General features: G+C 37.6%; 1 protein-coding gene across 3 annotated transcripts in view; it reads right to left on the reverse strand.

The window, feature by feature from the left end:
* Positions 1-12,638: 12,638 nt before the first annotated feature.
* Positions 12,639-14,490, reverse strand: part of LOC121421470 (alpha-(1,6)-fucosyltransferase-like) — a 36,238-nt gene continuing 34,386 nt past the window's right edge. For all 3 annotated transcript variants that reach the window (XM_041616169.1, XM_041616170.1, XM_041616168.1), the window contains exon 8: positions 12,639-13,003. In XM_041616169.1, the coding sequence (XP_041472103.1) occupies positions 12,854-13,003 (150 nt within the window). In that variant the 3' untranslated portion in view covers positions 12,639-12,853. The remainder of the gene's footprint in view (positions 13,004-14,490) is intronic.

Consider the following 14,490-nt stretch of genomic DNA (forward strand, 5'->3'; position numbering starts at 1 on the left):
CAAATTGTAAAGGAAAATGCATAATATTTTCCCTTTTCAAGCTTTTATTTATACGTAGGTGAGGTTTGCAGTTGCTTATGAAAAGAAACGAATAAGATAGGTTTTTATGCCATGGATTATGCAGACCCCAAGGGGAATTTACGCGTTTGAAAAAGTTAATATCTTTAAATGGATACTTACGTATCCATCTCTATACAGTGCTACGTGTTTCATAAATTCAAGCATTGTGCGGGCGTGTAAATGCCATGAAAGGTGAAAAAACATCAACTTTATGCATTCTCTGTCCATTCCAGTCCCTCCATTCAAAAAAAATTGTTACGTCATATACACCAAACACAGTCGGGCAGCAGTCTTAATTATGCCGAGATAAGATTTCATTCAACCCATTTTCGTCTCGTTTATAAACTAAGTTACCATAAAAAATACGTTCGATAACTGCATGTATGCTTGTTGTGTAGACTTTTAACAACTGACTTGTCTTTTCGATTTCTTTCATAGTATCATATTGTCATTTTCAATTTACATCGAAATAAAAATATTTAAGAACAACCAAGGACACGTGCCGTCTCCCCACAGCGTGTATCCGAAGTAAATTGAAGGGGATGTACAAAAGGGATAATAAAACATGTATGTCTGATGTAAAAATAAAACATCTTGCTAAATTAATTCACAGTTTATACATAAAAAAATGTTTCTCTTGTGCTATATAAGAAGGAGGTGTTCGTATCCAAAGACTCCACAGAGTACGACATGCTTTGACCGCACCAGAAAACTGGGGCCAGTTTCATGAAAGCTTCATAACTATGATAACGCATAGCTCCATCTGGATGCCAACTGTATGGAAAACCAATTTTGGCAATTTTCTGAATATTGACACATTGAATTTGCACATGGATAGCATACGATATTTTCAAGACGATTAATGTCCGGCTTGGCTTTTCATACTGATGGTGTTGAGCTGGAGTGATGACGCATTCAAGAAACAGACCCCCTGATTATAACAATGCTACAGATTATCGATACGGACCATACAGAAGATAAGTAACAACTAAGCAATAATCCTTGAAGAAAAAAAAATCGAGAGGAAAAAAAAATCAGGGGTTCGTCCCAATAATTCTTGCGATACAGGCGTTTCTTTGAGGGTAAATTGTTCGCATCAGCAAAGTGATACAAATGACTTCATTATAACATGCCTCGAAATCGAACAATTAGCATCAACAGGATTAAAATGTTGCTATGGTAACATAAATACTAAATAAGTTTCGACGTGCGCCGGATAAATAGTTTACCGTCGTCATAAAGACGTAAAATCATTCTAATAGCTTAGCTTATTTTTGTAAAAAAAAATGAGTTGTATAGATGTTTTACAACCAAATTACGAAAAACCCTTCTTGACTCAGAAGGTCGATTCCTTACGATATGGGAGATCGATTAATTGTGAATTAGGTTGGAAAGATATTTCATGGAGATAGCGAGACGGTTGAATTACGGATAGATCAAATGAGATCATGATGAAGATATGATTGTTAATTGTACCCATCAAATAGAAGGAAATGGGTGACAAAAGAACGCGAGGGGAGGATTTTTATTTCTCGAATTAACCATGTATTTCCAAGGTATCTAGCCGCCAAGTTCCGGATAAACTCACGACACGGCCCCCTTCCCAATCATCACATAAAAGAGCTGATTCCATGGCGGATGGCGTCTAAGACGTTTATTAAATTTCAATAATGTAACATGGATTGAAACCTCTTATTGAAACAGGGAGTTGCCCTTTCACTTGAGGGGAACCCGTGGTTGATAGAAGACAAAATATGTATTCAATCATGAACAATAATATTGAAATGTCATTGCAGCAGTTGCCTTAAAGATGATCGAGTGAACTTAATATTCTGTTATGACCTGACTTGTAAGGCGATATGAAGTATTTTGAACTTTGAGCACAGATATTATTATGTCTGGTTTCTAGTCGTTTAATATTCTCGACCAAAAGAGGGTGTGTACAATTTGTAATGACCTACATCAGAGGACATTTTCTTACATTTTGCCAATCAATGGGGGACGTCCTACAAACGGAGGCGTCCCTGGTCAAGATAACCATACCAATCAATACATCAACTCACTTTAAACCGTTTGCAATAGTAAGCTCGTAATTGCTTAAAAGTTCATGTTTGGTCAGTTAACATAATTACAATCAATGTGTGTGTGTGTGTGTGTTTAGGACATAGGAAACGAATTATGCTAACATATTTTCGAAAATGAAACGGTCAGTGGATTAAATTCAAAACGGTGAGTGAGTGTATGAGACTTCAAGCACATGTCCATTTGATGTGTGTGTGTGTGTGTGTGTGTCGGGGGATGCTAAGCGCCATACGAGAAAGAACACTACCTATGCCCTTTGGGAGTGCGGATCGGAAACTGCGGCGCTATCGTAACCTTCGATAGTGTGTGCGTTCACTTGTGTGTGCGTGATCGAGTATGACGTGCGTGTGGGTTATTCGGTGTGTGTTCGTACAGGTAGTCTCTGCTTTTAATATCGTCTTACAGTTACCTCCTCCTTCACCCCCTCGACATTACTTCTTTCCATTTTAACTCGATAAAAGCGTCTCATCTCTCGCTCCGATGTACTCTCCGATTTCACACGTCCATGGCATGAGTGCTGAATTGAAGACGGTGTCGAAAGGCTCGACGACCGCGTGATAGATGACCAATTGGGAATTCTGATGGAGTTCGTGAAGCCACAATGATCACAGAAAATAATTCCATTGTCTAGCAGATCACGAAACATCAACATGGTCAATAAAAAATAAAAAGTTTGCGTCATGAGGCAAACATTGCTGGAAAGACTGTTTTTGCAGGTCCTTCACGCTACACTATTGTCAAAGCTATGCGAGTAAGCATAGCCAACAACACACTACCTCCATCGAAAATTAGTACATTTATATATTAATCGCTTAATAATTTGTTCCTATAAAATTCTACAGTGCTAATAAATGCTATAGGACATTCGAAGAAAATATTGATTTGAGAAATATAATTTAACGGTTCGAAAAATAATACGCTTTTTTTTGAAAGACCGGAATGCTAGTCTTTTTTCTTCTTATTTTTGCCCCTTATTTTTTGTTAGCTCTTCCTTCTTTTCTCGTTTTTCACTTTGTGGAAGTGGTCACGTGACCCAAACCCCAGCCCTCCTTCCCCTACACCACTGGCTCACCGAATGATACCACAAGGATGGTCCTGTTCGGTCACAGTCAGAATGACTTAATAAGGAAATCTGCGTGTTTTCTATGGATATGTTATAATACCACGGATCGAAACAAACATTGACAATAATGAAAATAAAAACTTGGCGCTTCTGCATTTGATTTCTACCCAATGTTTTCAATGTGTGCACTTGATGTTTCATTAAGTGATTCTATCCCTAGAGTTGAAAGGGTGCCAGGACTTTGCTCCACAAGGATGTCGCGTATTAATGGATGCTTTATCCATTAAATTGTGAATTAGTTTGTCTGTGTTCAATAATTACGCTCATATGTATGAATTAAAGAGTATATTATCATATCAGATGTATCTAATTGTACTGTTGGGGACGTCATCTTCGATTATTTCGGCGAATAATATTCAAAATGAACAAAAAGACAAACGAGGTCAAGTCATGTATTTTCTTCTTGTAAGAAAATGTTGATGGTTTTGACGTTTTTTTTTAAAGAGCCTTATTTCGAAATCAACCACGCGTAATACCAATACCACATCATTCCAAACTTAATTGAAATATACCTCCAAAGATTCCAATTGCTTCAGTATGTTTCATCCAGTTCGTTTTACAAGTTCATATACCATGTTTTTTAAGAAGGTCATCGAGATTGAAGTTATCACATTAATGTATTATCACCTATTAGTACCCCTTACACAAAACATTTGAGTCTGCATATGCATCATAATTAATTCGAAATGCCCCGGGGCTATATCGATCTTGACAAACGACCAATCCTTATTGGAAAGCTGCCGACTCGCAGGTTGACCAATTTACGTAAAACACCGCGGGAATTATGCCTCGGGTAATTAATTGCATGTTTAATCTTCATTCATTTGTGGACTCATTTGTTACTATAGGTTACCATACATAAATCTTTGCATGATAATTTCACTGTTGAAAAGTAATATATCATCTTTCACAGACTGGGGTGTTTCGTTTTCGTTCAAAATGTTATTTGTGGAACCAGTAAGATTTCTCTCATAAAAGTGTCATGTAAGCGAAGCACTCTAAATAGCTGTGCAGGGACTTGATTACAATGTTGATGTTTAGCTTATGGTCATTTGAATTATATTATTTCTGAAAAGTCAGGATAGTTTTTTTTAAAGAAATTATTAGCAGCAGCTTCACTTTTTATAATCTTTTCTTTGGCAAATCAAATATAGTTTCTAACATCGCCATTAATTTTACACGAAATTATCCAACAACAATCAGTAACTTTATAATTTTCACTTATTCTTTTCTTTATCTCAGAGAGGGTAAACGATTTCAAGTAGAAATATTTAGCATTGATCTATATCAATAACTCTGTTCTTATTCTTGAAAAGACTCTGGCAAGATGTTTGGTAGTCACTAATAATTTGTATAAAACTCACGACCGGTATTCAAATCTGGAAATGATTTGTAAAATAGAATTATGGACAAAATCAACGCTTTTCAAATTTATCATCATGGTCATTACGATGGTTCGCATGTTAGTCGAAAACAAACACCTTCAGCCAATTAGATTAAAATCGCCTGCATGTTTTATTCGAGACAAAGGTTGTTAGCAACAACGCGAAAGATTGCCAAAGGCGTCTAAGGCCTGGCAAAATAATCTTGTATGCAAAGTGAATTCCAAGTACTGTATTTAACAATGCCAGGTTAAAGGAATACCCCGTCACTACATTCCTCGGAAATATTATCAAGAAACTTGAATCAGTAAGTACACGAAAGATCACCAAGTAATAGTATCTTTGGATCCTCTTAGCAGAACCAAGGGGGTTAAATTGGGGGTGATAGTGTACCCCTTTATATAACATGGTACTGATTAACGGACACCATGAGAAACCATTAAAAAATGATTAGATCGTTGTTCCTAATTTGGAACTACCTTGCAGTCATGGGATGTTTGAATACATTTTCTTTCTTAAGATAAGAAGACAGACATAAAGAACACTGTTGATATTGCTCATATAAATGTATTCTATTTACGACAATCAAATGATAAAAAGGGGAAAGAGGGATAAAATATTACAACAATTTACAAAAAGCTAAGATGTCGGATGATATCGTCGGACAAACCTAGCTGCGGAGGTATAGGCCCAGGCATTGGCTCATTTAGAAACAAATACATGGTTGATGCAATTAAAATTATTTGGCCGAGCATTGCGCTTCACGTTAAACCATGTGAATCTCAACAAGATGAATCGGTAGTTCAAGGTGTAATATAAATGATGGACTTACCTGACACCGCCAAGGATGCTATGAGGTAACAGAGGACAATCAGCGTTAGAAATAACCTCATCTTTGGGTAGGGTGGAATTTTACCTCGCCTCCCTCTCTACTGAAAATAACTCCCCTTTGCAACTCTGATACAATCACTTAAATGACAAGTCCTCCGCGCCACAAATTTGGAAGGTTTCCCTGGCCGAGGCCTGATGTGTGCCAACCGAGCGGAGAGCGCCGGCGATGATGCACTTACTTTTCCGCTTGCAACTTCTCCTAGCTTTCGTTCAATTATCTCCCTCCGCTAAATGAAATGTTATGATGTTCAATTTCGACACTAAAGGGCGATGAAACGGCGACGTAACGTGTTTTATTCACTTCAAATGGTCTCCCTTTTAAATTATCGTATCTCTTTCTTCTCCTGAGAGAGAGCGTTATCTAAATAGATGGCCTTTTAAATAGATATGATTTCGATGTACGGTTTCCAATTTGACTCATGTTTCGATCGTTGGGGAATGCCGAGTTATTTGGGAGGACAGAGTGGCGGAAAGTGAATACGCGCGATACTCGACGCTGATTGGCTGTTCGTCTTAATACCACGGAATGCGTAGGCTATAGCATCTCACACCGGGAAGTGGTAGTTCCGAACTTCGCTTTTAAAATGATCAGAGGGAGAGATGAATCAGAATAACCCATGATTGGCCGCCTTTCGGAACTTGCGCGCCACGAAATCAGTGAGAAATCCGATTGTTTTTATGCTAAAATCCCTTGAGTCTCGTATTCATGATAATTCAGTTAATTTCTATATTAAACATCGATATTTTTTTCCTGGTTTAAAAGAAACAAAAAGTCATGTAGCTGAAGTTTTCGCAATATTTCGCAGATGACGTGGGAGTGACATAGAAAAAAGCCATTAATAAAATATTTAATCGCTTTATGAAAATCTAACTAAGATGAAGGATACTACTCAAATAAATTAAGTATACTTTGTAGAAACATTTCCGACAATGGAAATAGATTACACCTTATGAAATTAACTTGTTATAGAAAGTTATACTATTGAGCAAATTTATGCAAAGTTCATCGGAAGTAGTTTAAATTGATGTTTAAATAAAAAGTACAAACATGAAAATATTTCAATATTATTCTATGATGGTTTTTTTTTGAATGGTTTGTAATTTCAAGATATGGTGATTTTTAACACAATATAAGAGTTGTTAGGCTGGAAAAAAATAAAATGAACGAAATTCGTTTTGTTGAGCTCAAATATAGCCTTATGAATATCAGTTAGTCCAAGGTCGGGAATAGGATATACGATATAATGGGAGGGGTAAGACGACCTAATAGGGGGGGTTGCATATTCCAGGCGACATAGGGTAAGAAAGATTTAAATTGTTTGGAGTCATGATTGTAATAAATCAGATATATATATCATCACTTCGATAATCAAATATTTACTTTTAACCTTACACTCTAAAAACACTTGAGTCAAATGTACCCAATATTTGGTAGACAGGGAATATGCATGTCTGCTGGGTAATGTTTTACCCAATATTGGGCAAAATGCTTGTGTAATGCTTGCGTAAAATGTACAAAATATTTGGTATGTTTTTACCCATCCAACATGCATGTTTCTATTTTACCCAATATTGGTGAACTTTTTTTAAGTGTAGAATTCTATCTCATCAATCAGCTTACAATTACTTGGGTTTCATTTCCAAGCAATAATAGATGGGTGGAAAACAGAATATTTGCAAATCATATCTTATGTTCAGTGCATGCACAATTCATCCTAAATAGTCTTGCATGTGTTAAGGGGGGGGGGGGGGTATAATGGCATATACGAGAAAAAGGGTTTCACAGTAACATTATAAAAGGAGGTCAACGAAACCCATACAGCTACACTGACAGAAAAAAAAAGATTCACAATAAACTATATTGCATAAGGGTGGCTATTTAAATCACACCCGACTGACCTTCGATTAAAATTTTAACCACTGTAAATTCAAGATCTTTATGACTTTGTAGTTCGCTCCATACTTGCAATGTTCCATACTTGCAATGCAATGTTTTTTTTTTATCTATACATTATGTAAGTTTAATTATGGAAGTTATTATACATCATCATAGACCCCCCAAAAGGGGTGGGGCAATAAACTTTTATAAATCATATCAGTATTGGCACACCCACTAAAGTGACTAATATGATAACCAACGGTATGCAAAACCAAAATAAGTATTTTGATTGCAATATTCATATTTTTTATATTTCACTTGGCTTACTGTGAATCACCACCCGGTTTGATTACGTATACCGGCATCTGCTTTCCACAAGTGGGAAAGGAAATATGAAGAAAAATACAATAAGGAAAAACTGGGTTTGATTGTCAACAGGCGGGTCCGCCGTCCCCGGCGGAACAGATTTCGTCTTAAATCGAACCCTGATAGGCGATATGATGACATAAAATAAAGATGTAAAAAAGTGCAGAAAAGTGTAAGGTTGGCGTCCCACAGGACATCATTGTCGGCACATGTCTCCACTCGCTGACCGCCGTGGTCTAATTTTCAGGAAGGAGAAAAGGCTAAGATTGATTTGAGATTGTCGGTCGATAACCACATCAAGATGGATTGGTTGGATTAGAACAATCCCGATCCATTTGTGAAGTTATGACATGCAAGGAGGCCTTTAAAAATGACAATAATAATAAAAAAATGAATAGGCTAGAATTGTATTGAGCAGGGTTTCGTATTCCAAAAAAAAAACTACTGTAATTATAATTCGGTTGTTTGTTTGTATACTAAAATCAAAATCAAGTGAATTACAAGCGCGGTAATAGCTGCAATACGTTCATACCACGTTTTGCCAAAAAGTCAGAACAAAAGAAAAGAATTGAATTAAGCAGAGTACTGAAGAGGGAGTTCAAATATACATTGAGACAAGGAAGCTGATGTAAAGCTCACTATTTGAAATTCAATGTGCATATGTTGCTATGGCTGGCATGTGTCTACAAAATCCTTCAGGTTGTCAATAATGGTATCTGTTTATGAAGCCTATATAAAGTATAATTACAGTTTATTGATATGATAATAACATGAATAAGGAGAGAGTGCGAGCGTACCGTAATGATGTATGTCCCTCGGAAAGGACTTATAACACTGTTAGTCAACTTACGGAGCGATAATACTTTCATGGCAGTAAAACAAACCAAATTAAAATGATAGAAAAAGCTAACTGTCTTTGCCAATGCCGCAAGTTTTTTTTACCTTGTTTAGTGTAACACATAAATTTCAGCTGTCGTTGTTACTTATTATGCCAAGCACGGTGTATCATGATCGGCATCAACATGGACAGAGGAAACAATCTTCTATTTTCATCCGACATCCTTCGTTGACACGGATGATGGCCTCGATAATGACGTGGACTGTGTAATTTAATCGCTCTTAGCCCCAATATCGAATATTGATTGAGAGATAATTAGGCTTATCGCACACGAGGGGGCTATTTCCTCTGTGGAATTGCAGATCAAATTGTGCGAAAAGATAAGTGCCCATCGAACGGAACCGAATTTGGTCGAATTTCATATTTCGGTCATGACCAGCGGTAGATTAAGGATATTAAAAAAGCGGGGTTCCTTACACTATTCCATTATGTTTGCCTTTTTCTTTACGTGTTGGTGTTTGTTTGTGTGTGTGTGTGAGGGTGGATAGGTATGTGCATGTGTGTGAGGGTAAAGGTTGTTGGCTGCAGTATGATATTGCCACCCAAAATACAAGCAGCAAAGTAATGTTTTATATATACTTGTGTATTTTGACGTAATTTTTTTTAAAGATCTTTATCGAAATTATTGATAAATTGACGACGTTCCTTAGCGGTCTGTATAATGTCCTCACCATGATATTTTGCCGAGTTTATTTTATATCATATTTTCTTTATCACTTATGTATTAAAAACGGTTACAGCCGATGGTCCGCGGGTCTGATACTCCGCAGGTCCGTTAGTCTGCGGGTCCGATAGTCCGCGGGTCCGATAGTTCGCGAGTCCGTTTGTCCGAGAGTCCGCGGGTCCGATAGTCCTCGAGTCCGTTATTCCGCGGTGTGTGTAAAATTATGATAAGGCTATTACAAGATCAAATGTCATCGGGAGGTCAAATGATACGAGTCAATGGGGTTCTTTAACGATAACCCAATGGACAGTCGCCCCCTGACAACTACAAGGAAAATATTATCCCCATGTTTTTATCGCCGGGACTGTTACCCCCCCCCCCCAAAAAAAAAAAAAAAAAAAAACCTCTAGACGAAATACGTTATCAAGGTGACTTTTGAAAAATCGCATGTTGACCAGGCGAGATACGTTATCTTGCCCAATCCACTGTCCACATATAAAAAAGTTACGTGTCAACAAGTTACATGTCAACATGGCGAGATATCTGGATTCTCGCCGGGACTTGTACACTTCATATCTTGCCATGTCGACATATCGACTTGCAAGATAGAATATATCGCCATGTCGAAATAATAAGCTTATTATGTAGACATGGCAAGATAGAATATCCATGTTAACAGGTCGATGGCATTTTAAAGGCTCCGTACTATAGGGCTAATTATCCGCGGTAATTGATGCCACTCCAATTTCGAACATTAATTGCCCCCCCCCCCTTGTCCAAACATCAATTCGGCGCCCCATAGTTCGAATTATTTTGGCACCGCCTAGTTCGAACATCAAATCGACGTTCATCTTCCTCTTTTGTTTCCCCCCATCTCCTTTTCTTTCGTTCTCTATTCCTCATTCCCCTTCGTTGTCAATTCCTTTCTCTTTTCCTCCTCTCTCTCTCCCCCTTCTTCCTCTCTCTTTTTTATTCACTTCTTTGCCCATCTTCCTCTCTCTTTTCTCTTCTCTCCCTTTCCTCCACTTCCTCTCTCTTCTTTTCCTTCTCTTTTCCCCCTTTTTCTCTCTTTGTTTTCTTCTTTTTCTTTCCCCCTTCTTCCTCCTAGTTTTTTTTAGCAGGTGGGGGAGAGGCAATACCCCCCTGGCTCGGCCCCATAGATCCGCGCCTGATAGAACCCCATGGTCTTGTATCATTTGACCTTTGACTTCTCGAAGACATTTGACATATCCTGTTTTCATGCTATTTTCTGGTCCCATTTATATTTTTAATACCTTTTTAAAAATTTCTGTTTCGCAATGTTTTGTTACATATACTTTTTGGGATAATAAAACATCTAACTCAAACTAAACTTATAATTTTCCACACACTGCGGACTATCGGACCCGCGGACTAACGGACCCGTGGACTATCGGACCCATGGAGTATCGGAACCCGCGGTCCATCAAACCCGCGGACTAACAGACCAGCGGACTATCGGGATGTCCCCTTCAAAAAAATAAGTTTTCTCTTTATGCTTCACAACTAGGAATAAAACAAGTTATGGCTGTCTACATAGGTTAAACAGGCATGTTGATAGGAAGATCGTGACCTTTAAAACCGTTTTTTTTTTAGATCCTCTTTTAAATTCGCCATGTACCGGGTATGATAAAAGCAATCTTTTACCCTCGTATCTCTTCATAGATCTACAGGTTGTAATTATTCTAATTGCATTCTAGATCGATAATAATCTACCAATATGTTATTCATTATAATATGAGATCACACTGTCAGCAATGGCGTGTTTTTGCACGACAAGCAGTTGCCCTTGAACATATCCATTACAACTTTTGCCATGATTGTCAGCGTATCTGTAATGTCAATGAAACTGGTTCGAGGAGTTGCACACACATACAACTATACTTTCAAACAAATTGAATAAATATAGGATTCATGTTGCGCACGTAACCCATCTTGTTTGGTGCTCAACATGCTCGAGGCGCTCCCTATCTTAACCCGGCTTCTGCTAGTCTACCGATTTCGGCGCGAGCACCTTTTCAAAAGTTTGCAGGGAACACAGTTACAAATGGTCACAAATGCTTTCCAGAATTTGACTGATATAATTGCTATGGACGTGATGAATATTCCGCAAATCGTCATTATTGACATGGAGGATAGATCAGGGCGGGGCGGATCCAGGGTTCTCCAAAGGAGGAGGGACACATTTTTCCGAGGAAAAATTTGACAACCCCCCCCCAAAAAAAAAACGAGTGCTGAGTTTTGAGCTCAAAATTTGAACTAGAAAATCAGCACTCGTAGTGCAGTCGCTATACAAGCACTTTAAGTGCTAAAATAGCACTTTATTTTTTACAGTGTACAAATTTCAAATGTTAGTTTTGCCTCTCAAGGTCAGGGGGGCATGGGCCGGCTGTGGACCCCCCTGGGTCCACCAGAGGATCAGGGACCTGATTTATAAAAAAATGAAAATACGGCAATTAGAAAATTAAATGTATTTCCCGACAGTTGTCAAAATGTTACACTTGCATGTTTATAAGTAAAGTTACACGATTTTGTTTTTGTGTGTAATTTCCATTAGGGCAAATAATGTATGTAATACATGTATATCGTTTGCTTGAGGTATCTTCATATTATTTATATCAGTAAGAATTACTAAGAATTACTACAGCATTATCGACCGCTTATCATTTCATCCAGTATAAACTACATTATGATCATGATTATATAAGACATCATTTAATAATAGTAATAATATTCCGCATTTATCATGTTTATATAGCGCCTAATACATCGGAACGACGTCTCTAAGCGCTTTACAGACATATAGCATTACTGCGGTCATTGAATCCTTGCATGCCCGCATACAATGTATGCACCTTCTCCACTGCCTGGGGAGCATTCCAACAAGAGTTCCAAGACTGAATTGCTAGGCATACTACATATAGGCTTTCACATCCTACCGGGTACCCATTCATCAACTGGGTGGAGAGTGGCAAAGTGTGGATTAACGCCTTGCCCAAAGGACGCTAGGCCATGGTGGGATTCGAACAAGGCGAGAGTCAGAACCGTAACACCACGACGCTTCCACAAGTGCATTTCCATAAGTGCACATTGTATTACGTTAGTTTGTATAATATTCTATATCAAAATGAAATTATAATTTTTTCAGCACTCCACTGCGATTCATGTAATTACCCCCATTGAATAGAATCTGCCAAATTATGATCCATGTCAGCAAGCCATGTCAGTACCATATTTCATTCACATTAAAAAAAAATGGGTCAGAAAGACCGTGATTAAAGTTAGGTATTATATGATTTATGAGAATGTTTGTGAAACAAAAAAGTTATTCCTCTTAAGAGTTTACTGAGTCGTTTGATGAATCGCCTAAGTTGCAACCCTCGAGCCCACGATCTAGTTATCATGTAACCATCCCGATCAGGGAGCTCTCTCTCTCTCATTTATCTCCATGGTACGATCAAATATTTCCTCTAGAGGGCGTCTTAAGCTGTCAGGTAGATGTAGGTAGAGGCATCATGACTGCTTTCCCAGAACTATTGGCTTTTTGCCCATGCCAATGATATGGATCATCAACAGAGTGAGCCTTGCTTGATGCATCCACGTGGTAATGCTGCATCATTTCATAAGCCAAACGACAAACCTGTGATGAATTGAGAATGATGAATTAATTTGGTTATTTCTTTATGATTGCGGTTGCTATCAGATATTTTCATTCACATGGGCTATTCAGCCAGCATAGTTAAGTTTGAGCATGCGGCATGCTGTTGTAACATTAATATATTTTTTTGCTAACGATTCATAAGCAAAATCGCACATTTTTGTATTTACATTAAAGGGGTACTCCGGGCTGGAAATATCTATATTCATAAAAATAGACCACACAGAGCAAAATGCTGAAAATTTCATCAGAATCGAATAACAAGTAACGAAGTTATTGAATTTTAAAATTTAGCAATATTTTGTGAAAATAGTTATATGCATGTCATTATGAATATTAATAAGGTGGGATAAGGATGTCACATCCTCACTTTCATTTTTCTTATGTTATTAAATGGAGTTAACGGTTTTTTAACTTGTTCATACATGTGTGAATGATGTGTCTCCTTTCTACTGAAAAATGTTGCATCAATGAATATGATTATACCGCACTAAATCAATTCTCAATCCAATTTGTTAAGTTCTTGGTAAAATAAATTTGAAAAATCTAATTTCATATGATACAATACAAAAGAACAAGTAGGAATATGACACCATCAATTTGCTCATTGGATATTCTTAAAGACATGCCCAGAACGATTTCACCGGAATAATGCATATCTTTAAAATGCCATAACTCTGTTATTCCTTGTCCGATTTTGATCAATTTTTTAGTGTTTTGTTTCTCAGACTTTTCCTTATCTGTTTTTTTTTTAGCCCGGAACCCCCCTTAAAAAAAGATAGCATCTTGAATTAACATTTCGATTACTTGATCAGATGCACCATAGCGCTAGCTTTATCCCCTTTATGTGACAGCCCTTGGTTAATAGTTTAACTCAAATGTACAATCAACCCTGTACGCTGTAAAACAACCCTGTTGAAAACGTTCTGAATAAGTTATCAAAAATAATAATCAATATTTAAACAAGTTGTCTAAAAGGTTTAAGCAACCTTTTAAAAATTTCCATTTTCTTACAAGCTTTAACAATCGTTTTAAGGTTCAATATAACCTCTGACCTCTCATTGATAGGGAGTTTCCGCTTTTACTACGGTGAAATTCTGTACAACGCATCGATCCCTTTGAAAATGCAAAAAAAAATCACATTGGACAGCTGAGTGGCTTTTGTCGAAAGTTGGTGGACTTGGACAGCAGATCATCCGAAGATTAGCAGAGGAAGAACATTTGAAAATTTTTCGTTTTCCAGAGTCAAGGGATTCCGATGCTGTATACCGGTCCACCACCTTCCGTCAAAAGCCTCTCAGCTCTCCACTTTGACTTGGTTTGCATTTTCCAAAGAATTGGTGCGTTGTAGAGAGCTTCCTCCTAGGAAATCCGAATCGGAAAGATATTCAACTGCATACGGTGGTGACAAAACTATAACATTCGGTGTTTTGGGAGGAACACCCCCTCTGATTTTACATCTGAGTATT

The sequence above is a fragment of the Lytechinus variegatus genome, chromosome 9 (genome assembly GCF_018143015.1).
Source record: "Lytechinus variegatus isolate NC3 chromosome 9, Lvar_3.0, whole genome shotgun sequence".
In the NCBI taxonomy this organism is placed as follows: Eukaryota; Metazoa; Echinodermata; class Echinoidea; order Temnopleuroida; family Toxopneustidae; genus Lytechinus; species Lytechinus variegatus.